This window comes from Balaenoptera borealis, assembly GCF_965194805.1.
Source record: "Balaenoptera borealis genome assembly, chromosome: 1".
Classification (NCBI taxonomy): domain Eukaryota; kingdom Metazoa; phylum Chordata; class Mammalia; order Artiodactyla; family Balaenopteridae; genus Balaenoptera; species Balaenoptera borealis.
Window position 1 is genome coordinate 93220183 of NC_138860.1, and position 21207 is coordinate 93241389.

The 21207-nt window shown below is 45.6% G+C and overlaps 1 protein-coding gene across 3 annotated transcripts in view; it reads left to right on the forward strand.

Moving 5' to 3' along the window:
• TSPAN2 (tetraspanin 2) overlaps positions 1-21207 on the forward strand; it is a 42948-nt gene that overhangs the window by 15086 nt on the left and 6655 nt on the right. For 2 of the 3 annotated variants that reach the window (XM_082369708.1, XM_082369707.1), the window contains exons 2-7: positions 439-541; positions 8964-9061; positions 10617-10691; positions 11987-12085; positions 13311-13382; positions 15663-15746. In XM_082369708.1, the coding sequence (XP_082225834.1) occupies positions 439-541; positions 8964-9061; positions 10617-10691; positions 11987-12085; positions 13311-13382; positions 15663-15746 (531 nt within the window). Of the gene's footprint in view, positions 1-438; positions 542-8963; positions 9062-10616; positions 10692-11986; positions 12086-13310; positions 13383-15662; positions 15747-16903; positions 17074-21207 lie in introns of all 3 variants that reach the window. The other variant, XR_014237997.1, reaches the window with a different exon arrangement.

Genomic DNA, 21207 nt, shown 5'->3' on the forward strand with positions numbered 1-21207 from the left:
GGTTTCCCCCGGTCTTGGAGTTCATCTTGCTCTTGGTGACCTCTCACTGTGGTGTTGGTGAGGAAATCCCAAGTGCCCAGCAGGGGACAATAGGGCAGGAACCAGATACCTTCCCGGAGGGCTGTTGTGAGAATACCCTTTTTGAGACGCCTCCTGGGCTGTGCTGTGTATGCCCCATAACCGCGGGGCAGCCTGACAGAATGGGAGAAACTCTGGGCTTGCAGTCAGGAAACCCCAGTTTTAATATCACATCAGGGACCTGGGGTGGGCTGGGGGCTTTGAGCACATCATTCCACTCCTATTATAAGAAGCGTGAAGAGGAGACGGGCTGGTTTCTTAGGGGCCCCCCCTCCAACCCTCAGATTCTGTGGCCTCAGGCCTCCCAGGTCCTGCACACACTTTCCCCTCCCTTGTAAATGCAGGCTGTTTACCTTTCAGCTGGCAGGGTCGGCTGTCATTGCTTTTGGACTGTGGTTTCGGTTTGGAGGCACCATGAAGGATTTCTCATCGGAGGACAGTTCCCCAGAGTACTTCTACATGGGTGAGTGACTTCAGCTCTCCTCCGCCTTAGCTGGGGCTGCCCCGGCTTCGAGTGGAACCTGCACCTGGACTTCTGGGACAGGGGATGGAGGGAGAGAAAGGAGGCAAACGTGAGCCCCAGATGCCCACCTGGCCCTGGGGTAGGGATGTGTGGTCCAAGCGGAGAGGAGAGGGCCCTACCACCCCTACCCTGCCCACCCCACACATGGTTCATCCCTCTGCTTCTAAAACCAAGGAAGACCAGGTGGCACTGAACTGTTGTGCTTCTTTCAGCCACTTCCAGAAAAGAAGCCCAGCATGTAACCACAATCCATTTCCAAAGAATTGGAAAAGCCCCTTTGCCCCCCTGAGTGAAGTGGGTACACCACAAAGTCAGTTATTCACTCATCCATCTGGGGTGACAGGGGACCCCTGCCCAGTCAGGGTCTGGTTTTGTGTATTTGTGATCTTGTATTTTAAATTGTCTAGGAGAGACACATAATTCAAAATGAAGAGAGACATCTCAAGATGTGGAGGGGTCAGTCTCAGTCCCTCCATGACTAGGGACTGCAGAGGGGAGAGAGAAGGGGGAGAGGAGGGGGGTGGGGAGAGGAGGGAGGGGCGGAGGGAGGGCTGCCATGGAGAGAGGCCTCAGTGTGGGAGGAGTAATAGCCGTCTCCCTCCAACTGTGGGAAAGGGGTGAGGGGTGGGAGGCTGACGTAGCCTCCAATTCTGAGGCCATGTGCTAAGTAGGGGATGAGAAACTCGTGTGTAACCAAGTGCTGACTTAGTGGTATTTGCAGTTGGTGCATCAGGGGTCATTCTAAACTGGTGAGGCAAGAAGGATTTGAGTTAGGTTTGAAAGACCAACCATAATCAAGAGAGAAAAGGAAGAATAGGGACTGCAGAGGTTTGGGGCACAAGGTGTGTCTATAGGATAGTGATTAGCAAGCCTAGGCTGGGCAGAGGACTCTTACAAGAATGTAAAGGATGTGGGCATGGTAGGAATTAAGATTAGAAAAGTTGGGGAGGGACGGAGGACAAGTATAGAGGGCCTTGAATGTCAGGGCTAGTTAGTTTAATAAACAATAGAAGGATAATTTAGGGTTTGGGGGAGGGTACGACCTACACTGCATTTTAAAGAGATTATTCTGGAATGAGAGGGGAGGACAGAAAAAGACCATGCTAGATTATTGATATAGTCAGGCCTGAAGAAATAAGGGCATAACCCATGGTGGTTGCAGTAGGAATTGTAAAGAAAAGGACAGAAAGACAAGAAACTTTATTAAGCATTATTAAATATTATTATTAAACATCGTTGAACTCAGGGACAGAAGGAATCAAAACAAAAAAGATATCAATGATAGACAGAGTCAAGCCTAGAAGTCACAACTCATGGTTTTCAGATGGAAACCTGAGTTATGGAGGTAAGGGACCCTGCTCGGTTAGAGAGAGGGGCGGGTATGTGGAAGGAAAGATGGAAGCCAGTCTGGGGGGCAGCCTCTGTCTGTGTTGCTCCAGAAACAAAGCACTGATAGCAATTTCACAGGTGTAGATTTGGGTCCAACATAAGAAAAGCTTTCTAATGACTTGGTAAATCAAAGAAGCTGAGCAGACTTCTACAGATGAAAGTGATCCCTCTGATACCTTGCTATTTAACCAAAAATCAGAATGGAGCATTTATCAGTACAGGAGATTCCTACATTGAATAGGAGAGTGAACTAGGTCTGTACAAACATTCCTGATCCTATTTCCTAATCTAAACTAAAGCAATATGAACAGCCCAAGATGCAAGAAATGTCATATATTTATGGACATATGGGTCAGGACTCTTTTAATTGCAAATCACAGAAACTTGACTCAAACTGTCTTGAGCAAAACAGAACTTTCTCAACTCACATAACTGAAAAGTCAGGATTAGTTCTCATCTCAGGGACACAAGTGATGTGATTGGAATCCAGTCTGTAGCCACCTCTTAGCTCCGCTTTCCTGTGGCTCCAGTTTGGGGCAGGTTCCCCCTAGATGAGATAAAACGTCCACCCACAGCTCCAGGCGCCATCTCCCGGGTAACCTCAGCAACAGTACACTCTTCTTTCATTCCAACTGATCCAGCCAAAGTCCTGGGTCTCACTGTCACCGGCAATCTTGGGTCCAGTGGCCGTTCCCACACCAGTCATCATGGCCAGCTGCTTGGGACGGGCTTGTTGGCTGAAGCCCGGGCTTCACACCTGCCTTGGAGCTGAGGCGAGTCAGCCCTCTCAGACCACATGGACTGAGAGTGGAGGGGGTTCTTTGTCTAATAGAAAAGAAAAGGAAGTGAACTCTGGGCGGGGGAAAACAACAGCCCTCACAGCAGGGCCTGAAACCTTCCCGCTTGTTCTTGGCGGCCTGGGGCCGTGGGCGTGGGTCTGCCCACCCTTGGCTCTTCTTCCTCCCCTCTCTGAGTCACCCTGGGGTGGCTGGTGGTGAGAATGCTCACGGTCAGTGCTTGAAGTCCAGAGAAGTGGATAATCATAGAGTCTTAGCACTAGACAGAATAAGGAAACTGAGGACCAGGGGTTGAAGCAGAGGAGGAGGGGTGCTGACAGCCAGCCGTGGTTTTCCAGCCCTTCAGGGTGGGGCTCAGCCTGCACCCCAGGTCTGCCAACCCCCAGGCCTGTGCTTGTTCTGTTTGTTTCCCTGTGCTGTCTCTCTGGAGAGTGCCAACAAGAAAAAGTCCTTGTGAAGTCAGGAACATTTTCTCCACTTTAAATATTTCTTATAATATAAATAGAAAGAGCAATATACATGTTTACAGAAATTGATGTTTCTTTCCTCAATAAGTAATTTTCCAAATAGGAAAGACACCAGTTCTCTAGCAATAAAACGAGAAGAAAAGTACACCAGGATGCCATTTTATGGACTTGCATAGCCAACAGCGTGAGGTAACAGGACTTTAAAGAAGAAGCAGGCCCAGTTTTTGGAAAATCTCACTTCATGTCACAGGGTACTGTGCACTGATCTGTGTGTTTTCCTTTTCAGAATAGGTTCCAGAGCAATCAGCCCATTAAACTCTTATCACCCCATTGTTAAAGAGCCCTGGAGAATAGACTTGGCCCGTTGAAGCACTCTTAAAGAAATACCACCTCTCCCTGAGAGGGACCTCAGGAAGGCACGTGGTCTAGCTCCCTGCTTCTGGGCAGATGACTGCCGCCTCTAGGGGGATGCTTTCCTCTCTGGGACCCTTGGGTCTTTCTCCTTGGTGATGGAGAGAAAGTCCCTTCTTATAATAAAGATCTGGAGGTGACTTCACAGCCAGGGGCCAGCGTGGAGAGGATCCAGCTGTGAGGGGAGCTGGAAATGAGGCCAGGGAGCCAGAGTAGTCAGACCGACTGCGCCTGCCGCCTCTTCTCAAGGACCTCTGAGTTCAGGTCGAGACCTGGAGGCTGAGCCAGGCTGTTGTGTCCACTGGCTGCTATCGTGGAGAAAGGAGAGCCTGGCAAGGGTGGAGCTGGCAGCAAGAAAGGCTGGGTGACTTGGTGTTTCCCAGACCCTTTCCACATTAGTCTCCTTCAGTGAACTCTTGGGAGAAGGCCCCAGTGTCTTCCAGGTTCCACCAATGTGCCCCTCTGCTTTCCTGTTACAACTTGTCTCTGGGGCTGCCCCTTAGGGGTACAGGCAGCACAGGGGTCTTCTTTCCAGGAGGCAGAGAGAGGCGCGATCCCCTCGGCCCTCAGAAAGCTGGAGCACGTGAAGTCATGTCTGTGAGCAGGGGACAGAGGACGTCATCAGGCTTCTCCACGATGGAGAAGGGGTGCCCACACAGACTGCGGCCACTCACTCTCCGGGATCGCAGGCTGCCTGTGGCTGTCCCTCCCTGTGAATCCACAGCCGCAGAGCCCGGCTTTGATGGTGGCTGGACGTTATGTGTGAGGAAAGCATTCCAGTGCTGAGTGCTGAGGGGCTGGCTTGACTTTTTAAAAACTCTGACTCACTCTGGTGATATTTTTTTTACTTCTCAATTTTTAGTTGTACCTGAGATTCATAGTAGTTGCAGAACAGACACGTGCCATAGCTTACATTGTTGAGACAATTTCTCCAAAGCATTTTTACAAGAACTTAAGAGATAATTATTGCCATATTGCACATAACAAAACTGAGGAATAAGAGGACTTACCTAAAGGCGCAGTTGACAGGCCTGGATTTCTAGCTCCCACCAATGTGGTTTGAAGGGAAACCCCAGAAATCATCAATGATAGATCCCTCGGGCACTTTTCTGAAGGAAGAAGGAAAAGAACCCTCCTGCCATTTGTAAATTGCAAAATTCACAGATTTCTAGCTAAGAAAATCACATTTCTTCTGAGCTCCTACTGAAAGTGCAGCATAGGAGTGAGGGTGTGCACTTTGGAATAGAACCCCGGGTTCAGTTCCAGTTTCCCCCCTCACTAGCTGTGCAATCTTTAGTAAATTACTTCTCCATGTCTCAGATTCCTAATCTGTGAAATATGAATACCACTTCTACATACCTCATAGGGTTGATGTGTGAGATGATTTAACCTATGAACGTGCTTGAGTGCAGTACCTGCTGTGTTGCAAGCCCTCAATAAATGTCAGCTGCTATTATAGCAGTGAGGGCAGGCTGAGGAAGGAGTCAGCCTGTGGGAGGCACAATGATGTGGGAGAGTAAGAGAGGGGAAGATAAAAGAGTGGTTTAGATGCCATGTAGTTAGGGTGAGACACCAACTGGTAGCACTGAGGCTTCCAGGTGGCAGGTTCCTGAGATAATGCCTGTCTAGGGCAAAGGACAGATGCTGCACAGAGCAGCTGAGGCACTGGGAATGGTGGTGGTTACTCACTGTTGAATGATTCCATGACTGATGTATGTTAAGCTCCTAGAACAGCACTCAATAACTAACAGCTGCTGTTATTTAGCGAGGACCCTAGTCCTTACCTTCCCCCTAAACTAAGTCCCATCCAATATTCTAAATACATATATTATTATGTGCGTCCAGGGCAAGCAGGGAGGGAGGGGAAGTTGCACAGAGGCAGAGTAAAATATTTTCAGATGAAAAACGGTCATTAGGCGGGTATGTAAAATCATCTGCAGCCAAAAAGCCACTGAAATTGATGAACGTGTCACTATCCAGTCCTTAAAAGGGGAGCCATTTAAAAATGAGTTGATGCAGACAAGGCTTTTAGGATGTCACTGTCTCCTTTCTGTGTTAACTGAAATGATAATTCTAGCTTCAAAAGAAGGATCGGAAACCAGAGACAAGTGATGGAATCGTCAGGATATTGGTGGTAGCATGTCACCTGGAGATCACTGGCATTGCAAGGCCCAGCTACTAATGCTAAAAATGCAATATCAAAGTGTTTTCTCTTTTTCAAATCAAGGGAAATAGGACTCAAAAAGCACATGGGATTGGGAAATAGGTCATACACTTGTCACAAAGCTGCCTCGGGAGCGAGAGGGCTCTACAGAAACCATCTTGGAATTAAAATGTGACTGCCAATTAAATGTATTCATTCAACAACTATGTTTTGAGGGCCAGATCAAAAAAAAAAAAGGATAAGGTATGCTTGGAAGCTACAAGTGGCCTTGTGGTGTGCAGAGTATTACAACCAGATTTGGAACTGAAATCAGCAGGCCCAAGAAATTTGCCGTGTGTAGAATTTCTTCTGATTTTCCCATCAGCTCCAACCAGCAGTGTTCATCTTGTATTGAACTGAGTCCTGTGGCCACACGTGCACATGGAGATCTGCTGGGGAGAGGCCTCAGGAATCGGAGCCCCTGGGGCAGTTTTCTGGGTGTTTGCTGTGAGCTCCGGAATTCTGATAGCCTAAGAATGGAATATTGTACCAATAAGTGAATTTTCTTGGGGAGCTCTTATTTCAGAAGGGCAAGGGGCTGAGTTAGCTTGTTCATGTGGGGAGCAGGTCTGTCCTCCTCAGACCCCGGTGCCTCTGTCACCGTACCCCAGCCTCCTCAGAAGCAGCCCCCTCTCCTAGACTCCACACTCTCAGGAGGCTTTCCCCGCGGTGTGCAGCCATGCCCTCATCTACCTGACTTGGGAGAGCCCAGCCCTCTGGTGGCTTCTCGGATGCTTGTTGGGATGTATCCCCAGCATGTATCCCTAAGCAAAGATGGGCAACAGTAGACAGCCAGTCCAGAACTTCAGATTTAGTTTGCTCTCTCTTTATCCTCTTATCCAACAAACACTAACTGAGAATTCTGTCTTGTTCCTAGCATATTCTAGGTAGGGTGAATAAGGTTTGTTTAAGGACCTAACATCTATGGAGAGAGACATAGATGAGACCCCACAGAGGTACAAAGTGGAAAAGAGTAGGCTGGGTCACATCATAGTGAATTCCTATGTGGCTGGAGTGTAGGATGGATAAGGGTCCCAGTGGGTCCGTCTCTAGTGACTCCAAGCAGAATCTGTAAACTGTATCGTGTAGCAGTGAAGAGGCAATGAACCTTGTAAGTAGGAAATCAATACAGTAAGGTGGCCCACCCAGGAGACATTCTGTGAGGGAACTGCTCCAGTGGGTGGGAATCGGGGCTCGAGGCCTGTGTGTCCAGCCTGGAGCCCTCTTGCCGCTCTGAGCCCCATTAGTAAAATAGAAATGCGTATAATACTTGCCTTACTTAGTGGCGCTGTTTTGAGGAGCCAAAGAGATGATGGAAATAAAAGAGCTTTGAAAAGTAAAGAAAAATGTTAAAACAATAAGGTATTTCGACAGTGGGACCAACAATAGTATTATTTTTAATATGGTATCATTTCTCTCATTACCACCTCCATTCCCCATGAAATTATTTTTTTAGAGAAAAGGAAAAGGGAGGAAGTGGCTGAGCCTGCCTATCGGGAAATAAATAAATACCCATCTCAGGACCTCGGAAGAGCAGGGCTTCCCGGACCCTGAAAAGGGCCCTGAGAGCAGCCTGGCTGGTGCAGGGAGCAGAACAGCCCAGCCTGTCTGTCAGGGAACAGAGAGGTCTGCCCACAAACCCCTGTCAGCAGCGAGAGGGGCCCCCGGAGGCGCCGTGCAGGCCAGCCTCAGGGTTGCCCCACAGAGGTGGGACGCCAGCTCCCCACCCTCTCATGAATGGGAGTGGTTCCCAGGTGACTCATGTGAATAAAATGCAGAAAATAAAGTTGAGGTGATTGGCATTATTCTAAGCAAGTCGAGTGCCAGGCCCCATATTGTGTTCTAACTTATCTCAGGATCAGAAAAGGAAGTAAGAAACTGGCTTGCCTTTATTTCTCTCAGAACAAGGCATCTCTGCCCTTTTCCTTCTCTGTGGAACAGCTGTTCCTGTGGCTTGACTTCAGAACTAAGTGAAACGACCACCCGAATTAAGGCCGCCATTATTGTTGGAGAGGCAGGATGGGATAGTGGTGATAAGCTGGCTTTAGAGGCAGACGGGTATTTTTATCCCAGCTCTGTGACCTTGGGCAAGTCACTTAACCTTTGGGGGCCCAGTTTCTCTGTCTAAAAAAATGGAGATAATAATAGTACCTGCTTCATGAAGATTAAATTAATAAATCTGTGCTAGGTGCTTAGAACAGTGCCTGGAGAAAATAAGCCCTTAAAATAAATGTAGCTAATATTATATTAATAAGAATATTACTTGGTGCATATTACCTTATCACCTCCCCTCACTGGCTATTTTCTTGTAACACTTACCACCTTGCGTGCATCCAGTATATATGGTACTGCCCTCTAAAGTTTATCATTCACACAAAACCTTATTGTCTTATCGCTGTGTCCTCCGCCCCTCTCCTTGACTAAAAGCTCCCCTCTTCCATTCCACCCCCTCCCTGCTTCTCCATCTGAGCCTGGGCAGATCAACGGCCCCCCTCCCCTCCCAGACCCTTTGTCCTCAGGGCCTCTCATGAGATGGGGACAGCCACTAATTCCAGAGTGCCACGAGGGCCACGGGCTCCTAGGACGGTAGGGGTTCACGTCCCAGCTCTGGCACTGGCTCCTCACCGCCCCTGGACCCACTGTCATCAATCTCTGTGAATGGTATTAACGCCCACTTTACAGGGGTGGCCGAGATCTGGCAGGTGAAGTGCCTGGCACGTAGGAGGCACTTGCAGATGACCAAGAGCGTAAGCTGGGGGACAGAGGCGATTTCCGATCCTCGCTGGTTGCATGAGCCTGAGCGGCTTCCTTCACCTCTGTACGCATGGGCTTTCTTTGTTCCCTGGGGATTACAGCGGCCCCCCCCCCCCCCCCCCCACCTCTCAGGATCCTTGTGCAGGATGTATGAAGTCAGGGGTATGAAGCTCTCAGCCAGAAGCGTTCCACAAGGGGTTACCTTTATCGTATTAACAACTGAAGGCCCTGCCGGGCCGGACGCCTGGGGCAGTGGCGGCAGAGGCTGGGCTGGCAGCACTGGTGCGGGGGAGAGGGCCGATCCCGAGTAGTCAGCATCTTCTCTGGCCTCTTCCCCCCAGGGCTGTACGTGCTGGTTGGAGCGGGGGCCTTGATGATGGCCGTGGGCTTCTTCGGGTGCTGTGGAGCCACGCGGGAGTCGCAGTGCGTTCTCGGATCTGTAAGTGGGGCGAGGTGGGGAGGGGCTTGGCCTGAAGGGAGCTGGACGTGCTCTTTGTCCCTACCTCTGTGGGAAATGTGAAAAAATAAAAAAAATAGGTCATTAGTGTGAAGATGTTCTGGGAGAAAAAGTGCCTAATAATATTTCACAGTGAGTGAGGCAGCTTCAAGATTCCCAGAGTCAGGGAAGTACCGTTATCTATAAGAAAAGTACTGCTGTTTGAGATCAGCAATTTAAACAAACATATCTCTTGTGGTTTATTTTAAGCCTGTGTAGTTTAGCAGCCTCTGGTTTTAAAAAAAAAAAAATGAAATAATTTCCGTTAACTGCTCTACATCCAGTGCCGGTGTGACCTGAGAAAGAAGAGGAGCAGGAAGAAAGTTGTTGCGTTTCTGCATGAGGAGGAATGGCAGTTTTATTAGGCAGCCTCTCCTTACTCATTGCAACCTTTGGTGTTTGAACTGTGGCTGCTTCTCCTGATCTCTCTCTCTTTTTTTTTAATAAACTTATTTATTGATTGATTGATTTTTGGGTATGTTGGGTCTTCGTTTCTGTGCGAGGGCTTTCTCTAGTTGCGTCGAGCGGGGGCCACTCTTCATCGCGGTGCGCGGGCCTCTCACTGTCGCGGCCTCTCTTGTTGCGGAGCACAGGCTCCAGACGCACAGGCTCAGTAATTGTGGCTCATGGGCCCAGTTGCTCCGCGGCATGTGGGATCTTCCCAGACCAGGGCTCGAACCCGCGTCCCCTGCATTGGCAGACAGATTCTCAACCACCGCGCCACCAGGGAAGCCCTTCTCCTGATCTCTTGCCGTGTGAGGTTTCTAACTCATTCCCTCAGTTCTCTATTCTTTCTCTTTCCCCTGTTGCTGAGCATCTCAGGTCTTGTTTATCACTGAACTTAGTTTAATCAGAGCAGACCCCGAGATTGGAACAGAAATCTGTCCAAAAGGACACCCTTCACCTCCACTTCCACCTCCTCAGGGAAGCCATCCAGACCACGCAGTCTCAGGTCACCCCCTCCCCACACCCAGCCCCACCAGCCACCCTCTATCTTCTGGTCTTATTTTATGTCTTTATAGAATCTCTTGTTCATCAAGTAGTCACTGAACATACGGGTGCCGGGCACCGTTCTAGGTTGTGGGGTTTCTACATCACTCTCTGAAATTAACTTACTCTTTTATTGCTTACTCATTTATCATGTCCTCCTCTCTCTAACTCTTTTATTGCTTACTCATTTATCATGTCCTCCTCTCTCTACTATAAGGTCCCTGAGAGCAGAGGCACTGAGATCTTATCTTATTCACCACTGTATACCCAGCACCAAGGACAGTACCTGGCACAGAGCAAATGCTCAATAAACAATTGCTGAATGAATTAATGAGTGAATGAATGTATGAACAAACTACAAATGAACTAAGGGGCCAAATGCTTCCTGCTAGATCTGTTCAAACTAATAACCTTGCCTAGTGTTTTTCAAAAGGAACTAGAGTCAAAGAGGTTAAGTAAACTGAAAAGGTGCTGAATTAATGAAGTTAGTATTTTCTCTCCTCTACAGTTTTTTACCTGCCTATTGGTGATATTTGCTGCTGAAATAACCACTGGAGTATTTGCTTTTATAGGCAAGGATGTAGTAAGTAAATATTACTTATAATTGTTTTTTAACGATGGTTAAAGTGCTCTCTTTATGGCAAAGGACATGAGAATATTGGTACCCACAGTGATATTCCAAAGCCAAATAACCCCCACAATAATCATTTATGCAGAACTTTTTAACCTAGGAGTGTGGTGTGGACTTTAGCATATGTGTGTATGTGTGTGCGTGCATATAGGTGCACACATATTTCTGGGGAGATAGTTCATAGCTTTCATTAGATATATAGAGGGGCCGATGTTTTTTTGTAACAAAAGGATCTCTCTGATTTAAGATGATCCCGTTTGGAATGTGGGAGGAGTTAGACTGCAGATATGAGAAAGAAGGATGGGGACGAACACGCATTCTCATCCCTTGTTAGCCTGTCCTTTGTCCTTAGGGTTTGGCCTGGGCAGAGGCCAGGTCATCCTCAAAGGCTATAGCCAGCCTCCTGGGTGCCAGTGAAGCCAGTTTGTTAAGATTTTTGCTCAAACAATAGGTGAGCAGAATAGGTTATCAGGAGAATCCACAGAGGAAGGGGCCTTTTTAGGTGTAAACATGCAGTGGGGAAGAGAGGAGCGAAATGGAAAAGGAGGAAGAATGGAATCTTAAGTTTACTGTATTTTACATAAATTCATGTGCCATCAATATTATGCTTATGAACTTATTTTAGATTTTAAAAACGGTAAACATGTAGAATAAGTAAATGTCACCTCCTCTGGAATTTTTCTAAAGTAGCTGGTTATATTTGTAGGTTAGAGGAATTGGATCCTATGACTTCTTGAGAGCCTATGGATTTGGGGATCACGTGCAATTATACTAGGAAAAGCGTTCTCTACGTTTTCTATCATATTTGAATGCTGAAACAGTTTTCCTTGGTCGTGAACACCTTTTAAACCATGTCATGAAAAGACTTGAGTACTTGTAACCAATAGAGTCCCAAGAATGCATAGGTTTCTACCCTGGCTGTGCACCAGAATCACCTGGCTGGGACCCAGGAATCTGGGGTTCAGCTGTTGCTGATGTCCATTCAAGGCTGAGAACCTCCACTCTAAGAAATCTTTCTAGTCTATGAAAATTATTCTTGGTTAATCTATCCTTCCATCTTCAGAAGCATCTTAGAAACTCCAGAATCTATAATCTGTTCCATATAGGCAGAATTACCCTTAAATCCAGATAAACATATGGAAAGGCCATATTTTTGAAGGGTAGGGAAGAGGGACTTTTTCTTGATGAAAGGAGAACGTTTGAAACTTCTCACTCATGTCCTCTTGTTTTCCTGGTATTTTTCTCAGGCTATACGACATGTTCAGACCATGTATGAAGAAGCTTATAACGATTACCTTAGAGACAGGGAAAAGGGAAATGGGACTCTCATCACCTTCCACTCAACAGTAAGTGACTTTACTTCTTCCTTAAAATTGAATCTTCTAAAGATTATACATGAGCCAGGTTCTCTGTAATCACCTATTTAAAAATAAAAATAAATTGAGTGAAGCCAGGCAACAGCACTATATGTCTGCCTTCGTAGGAGCCATGGTTTGCATTATGTGTAGAACCTAGAAGAGAAAGAGTCGACAGGAGGAAGTCAGGACACGCACCCAAAGAGACAAAAGAGCACACACAAACAAGAACATCGAGAAAGCCGCCCAAGTAAATATCAGGTTCTCTCAAGAGTGGCCTTGTGGTGTAACAGAAACAACTGTGACCTTCAAGTCAGAAAAGCTTATCTCTAGCTGCAGCTGTGCCATGGAACAGCTTGGTGACCTGGAGCAAGTTCCTTGCCTTCCTGATCCTCACTCAGCCCCCTCAGTTGTAAAATGAAGGGGCATATGAGACGGGCACGCACCTTTTCTCCCGGGACATCCTGTGAGAACGTGCTGTCAGTGCAGTGTTCTCAGCTACAGGCAGTTAATCAAGGAAGGCTCCCCGGGGGAGATGGGCCAGGCCAGTGTCGTCCTGATTTCTCAACCACTGTGATATGGAGAAGTAGCTATGAACTCCTGGCCAGGTGTTTTCAGGTAGCCCAGTTCTTGTCTGTCACAGGTCTGTCCTGGAAGGTGCCAACCATTTATCCTGTTCAGCTTCAGCTGCCCCAGGGACATCAGACAGCACACAGGTTCCTTTGTCTTTGAAGGGTAGCCCTAAGGCAGGACACCTGTTGGCTGGCCAGTATTCAAGCCCCAGTCTTTTAGCCCCTGGGGTTTACTGTGGCCACTTCTCCTGTCCGTCCCAGGCTCTCCTCAGTTAATGAGCCTTTCCTGAAGCTCATAAAACTTTAGCTACTCAGCAAGGCTGAGAGAAAGAGTCTAAAGACCCAACTCCTGTCTAAAAAAACAGCAGTTTACACAGACACTGTCAGCTAGCTTCTTGCCTTGTTTGGATTGCCTTCAGTCACATACTGTCATAAAACTTGGACAGATTTGGTGAAGTCGTTTCTTGCTTTGCTAGCATGACTATGTGACTCTTCATACCGTCTCCAGAATGGCCACTGGGTTGTAGTGTCAGACCTCAGAGCTGTTTTGCGGCCTCAGCACACCCAGTCCTTAGCAGTGATACCCAGACTTGTAGCTGCAGCTTCTCCCTCCTTGTCCTAAAATCTCTTTTCTGACTCTCTAGTTTCAGTGCTGTGGAAAAGAAAGCTCTGAACAGGTCCAACCCACCTGCCCAAAGGAGCTCCTAGGACACAAGGTAATCTTCTCTACCAGGTTCCTGTCCTGCCTGTGGTGTTAAGATGGTTCTTGCCCTCGGGGTGGAGGGGTGATTCTGGGAGGCCCTCTGCCAGTGGCTTCTAGCCTCAGCTTTATTCTATGTAGAATAAGTGAAGCAATGATGAGTCCCAGTCTCCTGGTACCCTGGGGAATAATGGTGTGCTGACTTGCCAGTAATGATGCAAATGCAGTGGCATTAATTAAGTTCACCAGGGCCAGAAGTGTGCACCCTAAGGATGTTGCCCCGTACCCTTCCATGGGTGTCATCACACTGATAAATGCTTCCTTTATTAAGTGCTGCATGGCAGGCAGTATGCCAGGTTCTGGAAACTCTAAGGTGAAAAACACATGGTCCCTGCTTCAGTGGCCTCACAGACTAGTCAAGGGAGCTGATGCTCGGCAGAGCACAGTATCTGTACAGAACACAGTGGAGTCAGGAAAGCTTGCAGAGGATGGATCCTTGAGCCGAGTTTTGACAAAGGAAGGTCATTCCAGGCCCAGAAAGCAGCAAGAAGAGAAGCATGAAATTCCAGGACTGAAGGAGAATAGGGAGTCCAGAGGGAATGGTGAGGGACATTTTTGAAAAGGCAGGCAATGGCATGGTTTTATACCTGGACGTTTAGAGAAGCCGTTGCACTTAGCAGAGGATTAACATAATCCGTTTTGCATTGTAGAAAGAGCACTCAGGCTGCTGGGTGTGACTGGTAGAACAGAAGGCTGGAGGCCAATGGAGGGAGGCCGCTTAGGTGGCACTTATGTTTTTCCTGGTAAGAGAGGATGAGGAGCTAGAGCAAGTCACATACCGTGGGGAGGGAGAGGAAGCGACAGATTCAGAGACGTCCAGGGGTAGAATCAACAGGCACAGGTGACTGACTGGGTGTGAGTGGGGAGTGAAAGGGAGGAAGCTAAGACTTCAGATGCCTGCTTGGCTACAGAGAAGGAGAGGCTGAGTGTGTAGGAAGGAAAGGAGATAAGTGACAGCACAGCCTTCCTGAGGAGATGAGAGAATAAGATCCAGAGCCAGTAAAGGGGTTGACTTTCAACAGAGAAGGGCACTTCTTTGGCTGTAATGAGAGAGAGGGAAGTAAGAAGCAGTGTGCCTTTCTCATCTGCATGCTCGCTGCCTACAGCAGTACCTGGCACCGGATGAATGGAGTGTGTAAGTTTATAGGTACAGGTGAGGAAGGTTGGAAGAATTTCTACGGCTTGACTCCAATAAGTAAGGGAGCCACTATCTAGAGCAGTGGTTCTCAACTTTTACCAGAATGTATTGTAATTATTTTTGTGAGTCTGTGTCCTTCTCTAAACTATGAGCTCCCTGAGGGCAAAAGTAACCATGTCTTATTTTCTCCATATCCACCATGCCATTCTGGTGACTAATGCAAGGCAGATGCTCAAGAAATGTTTGTTGAATGAATGAATGATGAATGAATGAAGTATGACAGGAGATGTGAGGATAGCAGTAAGAGTTTCATACTGCTTAGGTGGGTATCAGAGAGAGCTGACCATTGACAAGTAAAAGGACCTGGGCAGCCTAAGGACAAAATTGGGTTGAGAGAATACCTCTGTATTTAAGAGAACCAAATAGAAGTTGGAGAAACTAATTGCAATTACAAGTGATCTGTTCTGCCCCCTGTCCAATATTCCTCCATCCATGAAGGTTCTTTGGACCTACACTGCACAGGTCTCTATGGGACACAGATGAAAGAATAGGGCCACCCAGCACAGCCGCCATAGAAGAGAACAGTCCTCCAGCCCCCAACACTTGGCTTTCCTTTGTTAAATTTGAACCTATACAGACTTTATAGCTTCTTACTAGGTGATGCCTACCTTGCATAGTAAATTGGACCAAGTATGTAGAAAGTCTTTTAAACTATAAATAACAATCCAAAAGCAAGGGGCTATTATTTTGGGGATATTTTACTTTTTTTTTATTTGCTGAAAGTAAGAAGAGGCCCCCAATTTTTAATGCCTCAGATCCCAGAATAGCTTCATCCAGCCAGGTTTCAGGGCTTTGAAGCAGCCATTGGCCTAAATAGGAAAATTCCACCAAAAGGAGAGTATTATCATTTTTCCCCCAACAACATTTTTGCTTTAAAGTTAGCAAAGTGATATCTGGGAGGAATGGTTTAAATATGAACAGAAGCTGACATGGGTTAACTCTCACAGGATGCTCTGTAGAGAGGGAAAGGATTGAATCAGGGTGATGATTCACACATACCATCAGTTGTTACTCCTGACTTTTTCTTTTCCAAAACAGAATTGCATTGATGAAATTGAGAGCATAATCAGTGTTAAGCTCCACCTCATCGGAATTGTCGGTATTGGAATCGCAGGTCTCACGGTGAGAAAGTTCCAGAACATACCTTCTTTGACCCCTAAGAAGCCTTGAACCTTTGTATCTTATTTCTCTTCAAGTGTGATATGGCAGTATCTTAGGAGAGATTTTTCATAAAAGACAAAGATGTTTTTGACAGAATATCTAAGAACAAAGCTAATTAAATACATCAATACATAGTTTTCTCAAATATGATACAAATTTCAGTTTTAAGCTAATTATGACTTTGAGTTTATCATTGCAGTAACTTCCCATTTTAAGGCCACCAAGCTTAAACTAGATGAGTGATTTTTAATTCTGGGTCTCTTCCTTTGTTAGATATTTAAGATAACATAGATTAAACTCTCTCACCTATGATTTACAGAGGTAGCACAGTGTAGTGATTAACAGTGCAAACTCTGGCATCACACTGTCTGGATTCAGCTGCTAGCTCCACTACTTACAAGCCCTGGGGTCACTAGAAAGTTTCTTAATTTCTCTATGTCTCAATTCCCTCATCTGCAAAATGGGGATTTTAATATACCAACCTCAGAAAATTGTTGTGACAATTAAGTGGGATAATACATATAAAGTATTATTAGGAATTAATTCATATAAAGGGTCTGGAACATAGCACTCAATAAATGCTAGCTCTACATAGAATCTGAGTGTTCCCAAACCCAGAACCCAGGCAAACCATATATGGAAGTATGAAGCATAGTGCATCCTTGCACCTGTAGGTAGCTCAGTACTTCTAAAGTACAAAAGAAGAGTGTGCAAGAGTTCATAGGGGCAGAAGGCTATGGTAAGTGTAGCAAGAGATGACACTGGAGAGGGTTATGAGGGTCCACATAATTGAGTTCTTTGTGTGCCTTTTTGATAGGTTGGGCTTTATCCTTAAGGTAGAGGGGAGCCACCCAGGTTTGGAAGGACCTGTAGTGCAGTGTGGAGATAACGTTGGAGGGAAGTAAGATTGGAGTCAGGTAAGCCCATAAAGAGGTGATTCCCATTGTCCAGGGGCTGAGTGATAATAGCTAATGCTAAGATAGTACTTACCCTCTAGCCCTCCTAGGTAGATTAATTCATGGCCTAAGCTGAGGCAGGGGCAATGGAATTGTAAGGAAATCAATGAATTGGCAGTTCTCAGGGGACACACAATCATCTTCCCTCCTTTCTGTATTTAGAGCACAGAGGACTGGGGCAGTGGGTGAAAATACTATGCTGAGGACCTCCCAATCCAGGGGCTTCTCTCAGGGCCTCCCCACCCGCCCTGGGGCTAGCCTGATGGCCAGTCTGCGGCTTCCCAAGGACAATTCTGAGGCAGAAGATTTGAAAATATTCTGCATTAACAGAGGTATCAAATAGACCCTCCCAACAATTCTACAATCTCAAGGAATGAACATTCTAGAAGTGGTCACCCCTGACTCATGACAGTGGCAGGATGAGACTGAAAAAGTTTCTTTCTGAGGGGATCCCTTTAGGTACAAAGAGGTCTAAGCAGGGGTTGCATCCAACCTTACAACCACGGAAAAGGGGAAGGCCCTGTGTTGGCCATCTTGACTCATAAGAAACCCCCAGAGTTCCTTCTTTAATTCTTTTCTTCATAAGGTAAGAGTTTCACAATGTAATCAGCTAACAAAATGTCCATTAGGTGTCTCCCCTGCCACACACTGGTACTGAGTTCTGTCAGCCAAAAGCTTGGAGCCATGATCCCAGCTATTCCCTTAAGTCTGCCCCTTCCCTTCCAATAACTGATAACACATGCCTTTTTAAATTCAGCATCTACAGATCCTAGTCTAATGTAGGATGGGATTGAGTAGAGAATCAGAGAGTTATGGTACTGATTTCTTTGAACAAACATTATAGTAGTCTATGAACAACGCACCTACTGATAGCATATCATAGGCTCTGCAAAATTAATAGGGGAAGCGATTGAGGACAAGAAGGAGTTTTGCCATCCTTCTAGTCAAACCATTTAAGTAGCTATTAATTTTGCTAAATATTTGGCTTTTCAAAGAAGCATCCAAGTGGTAGAAAATGTCAGTAATACCATAGTACAAACACCTCAATTTATGCTTTGGTAAAACTATTGAGTTAAATATTAAAGCATAATGTACACTTAAAAATGAACTGAGAATGAAGAGATGCTCCACGTTTTAATATGTGGTCACTGTTGCAAAAATTCACAGCTTTGCCGGCAATAGAAAACTATATAGACCACAAGTGTATTTAAACAAGTGGTTACAAACACATTTTCCAAAATAAACATATAAATGAGAGAGATTGGTTCAAGATGGTGGAGTAGAAGGATGTGCACTCACTCCCTCTTGCAAGAGCACTGGAATCACAACTAACTGCTGAACAATCATCAACAGGAAGACACTGGAACTCACCAAAAAAGATACCCCACATCCGAGGACAAAGGAGAAGCCACAATGACATGGTAGGAGGGGCGCAATCACAATAAAATCAAATCCCATAACTGCTGGGTGGGTGACTCACAGACTGGAGAACATTTATACCACAGAATTCCACCCACTGGAGTGAAGGTTCTGAGCCCCATGTCAGGCTTCCCAACCTGGGGGTCCGGCAACTGGAGAAGGAATTCCTAGAGAATCAGACTTTGAAGCCTAGTGGGATTTGATTGCAGGACTTTGACAGGACTGGGGGAAACAGAGACTCCACTCTTGGAGGGCACACACAAAGTAGTGTGCACATCAGGACCCAGGGGAAGGAGCAATGACCCCATAGGAGACTGAACCAGACCTACCTGCTAGTGTTGGAGGGTCTCCTGCAGAGGCAGGGGGTGGCTGTGGCTCACTGTGAGGACAAGGACACTGGCAGCAGAAGTTCTGGGAAGTACTCCTTGGCATGAGCCCTCCCAGAGTCCGCCATTAGCCCCATCAAAGAGCCGGGTAGGCTCCAGTATTGGGTCGCCTCAGGCCAAACAACCAACAGGGAGGGAACCCAGCCCCACCCATCAGCAGACAAGCAGATTAAAGTTTAACTGAGCTCTGCCCACCAGAGCAAAACCAAGCTCTACCTACCACCAGTTCGTCCCATCAGGAAACTTGCACAAGCCTCTTAGATAGCCTCATCCACCAGAGGGCAGACAGCAGAAGCAAGAAGAACTACAATCCTGCAGCCTGTGGAACAAAAACCACATTCACAGAAAGATACACAAGATGAAAAGGCAGAGGGCTACGTACCAGATGAAGAAACAAGATAAAACCCCAGAAAAACAACTAAATGAAGTGGAGATAGGCAACCTTCCAGAAAAAGAATTCAGAATAATGATAGTGAAGAGGATCCAGGACCTCAGAAACAGAATGGAGGCAAAGATCAAGAAGATGCAAGAAACGTTTAACAAAGACCTAGAAGAATTAAAGAACAAACACCTAGAAGGATTAAAGAACAAACAGAGATGAACAATACAATAACTGAAATGAAAACTACACTTGAAGGAATCAATAGCAGAATAACTGAGGCAGAAGAACGGATAAGTGACCTGGAAGACGGAATGGTGGAATTCACTGCTGCAGAACAGAATAAAGAAAAAAGAATGAAAAGAAATGAAGACAGCCTAAGAGACCTCTGGGACAACATTAAATGCAACAACATTTGCATTATAGGGGTCCCAGGAGGAGGAGAGAGAGAGAAAGGACCCAAGAAAATATTTGAAGAGATTATAGTCAAAAACTTCCCTAACATGGGAAAGGAAATAGCCACCCAAGTCCAGGAAGTGCAGAGAGTCCCATACAGGATAAACCCAAGGAGAAACATGCCAGGACACATAGTAATCAAATTGACAAAAATTAAAGACAAAGAAATATTATTGAAAGCAACAAGGGAAAAATGACAACATACAAGAGAACTCCCATAAGGTTAACAGCTGATTTTCTAGCAGAAACTGTACAAGCCAGAAGAGAGTGGCATGACATATTTAAAGTAATGAAGAGGAAGAACCTACAACCAAGATTACTCTACCTGGCAAGGATCTCATTCAGATTCGACGGAGAAATCAAAAGCTTTACACACAAGCAAAAGCTAAGAGAATTCAGCAGCACCAAACCACCTCTACAACAAATGCTAAAGGAACTTCTCTAAGGGGGAAACACAAGAGAAGAAAAGAACCTACAAAAACAAACCCATAACAATTAAGAAAATGGTAATAGGAACATACATATCGATAATTACCTTAAACGTGAATGGATTAAATGCTCCAACCAAAAGACACAGGCTTGCTGAATGGATACAAAAACAAGACCCATATATATGCTGTCTACAAGAGACCCACTTCAGACCTAGGGATACATACAGACTGAAAGTGAGGGCATGGAAAAAGATATTCCATGCAAATGGAAACCAAAAGAACGCTGGAGTAGCAATACTCATATCAGATAAAATAGACTTTAAAATAAAGAATGTTACAAGAGACAAGGAAGGACACTACATAATGATCAAGGGATCAATCTGAGAAGAAGATATAGCAATTATAAATATATATGCACCCAACATAGGAGCACCTCAATACATAAGGCAACGGCTGACAGCTATAAAGGAGGAAATCAACAGTAACACGATAATAGTGGGGGGCTTTAACACCTCACTTACACCAATGGACAGATCATCCAGACAGAAAATTAATAAGGAAACAGAAGCTTTAAATGACACAATAGACCAGATAGATTTAATTGATATTTATAGGACATTCCATCCAAAAACAGCAGATTACACTTTCTTCTCAAGTGCACATGGAACATTCTCCAGGTTTGATCACATCTTGGGTCACAAATCAAGCCTTGGTGAATTTAAGAAAACTGAAATCATATCAAGCATATTTTCTGACCACAACGCTATGAGATTAGAAATCAATTACAGGGGAAAAAATATAAAAAACACAAACACATGGAGGCTAAACAATACGTTACTAAATAACCAAGAGATGACTGAAGAAATCAAAGAGGAAATCAAAAACTACCTAGAGACAAATGACAAGGAAAACACGACCATCCAAAACCTATGGGATGCAGCAAAAGCAGTTCTAAGAGGGAAGTTTATAGCAATACAAGCCTACCTCAAGACACAAGAAAAATCTCAAATAAGCAATCTAACCTTACACCTAAAGAAACTAGAGAAAGAAGAACAAACAAAACCCAAAGTTAGTAGAAGGAAAGAAATCATAAAGATAAGATCAGAAATAAATGAAAAAGAAATGAAGAAAAAAATAGCAAAGATCAATACAACTAAAAGCTGGTTCTTTGAGAAGATAAACAAAATTGATAAACCATTAGCCAGACTCATCAAGAAAAAGAGGGAGAGGCTCAAATCAATAAAATTAGAAATGAAAAAGGAGAAGTTACAACAGACACCGCAGAAATACAAAGCATCCTAAGAGACTACTACAAGCAACTCTATGCCAATAAAATGGACAACCTGGAAGAAATGGACAAATTCTTAGAAAGGTATAACCTTCCAAGACTGAACC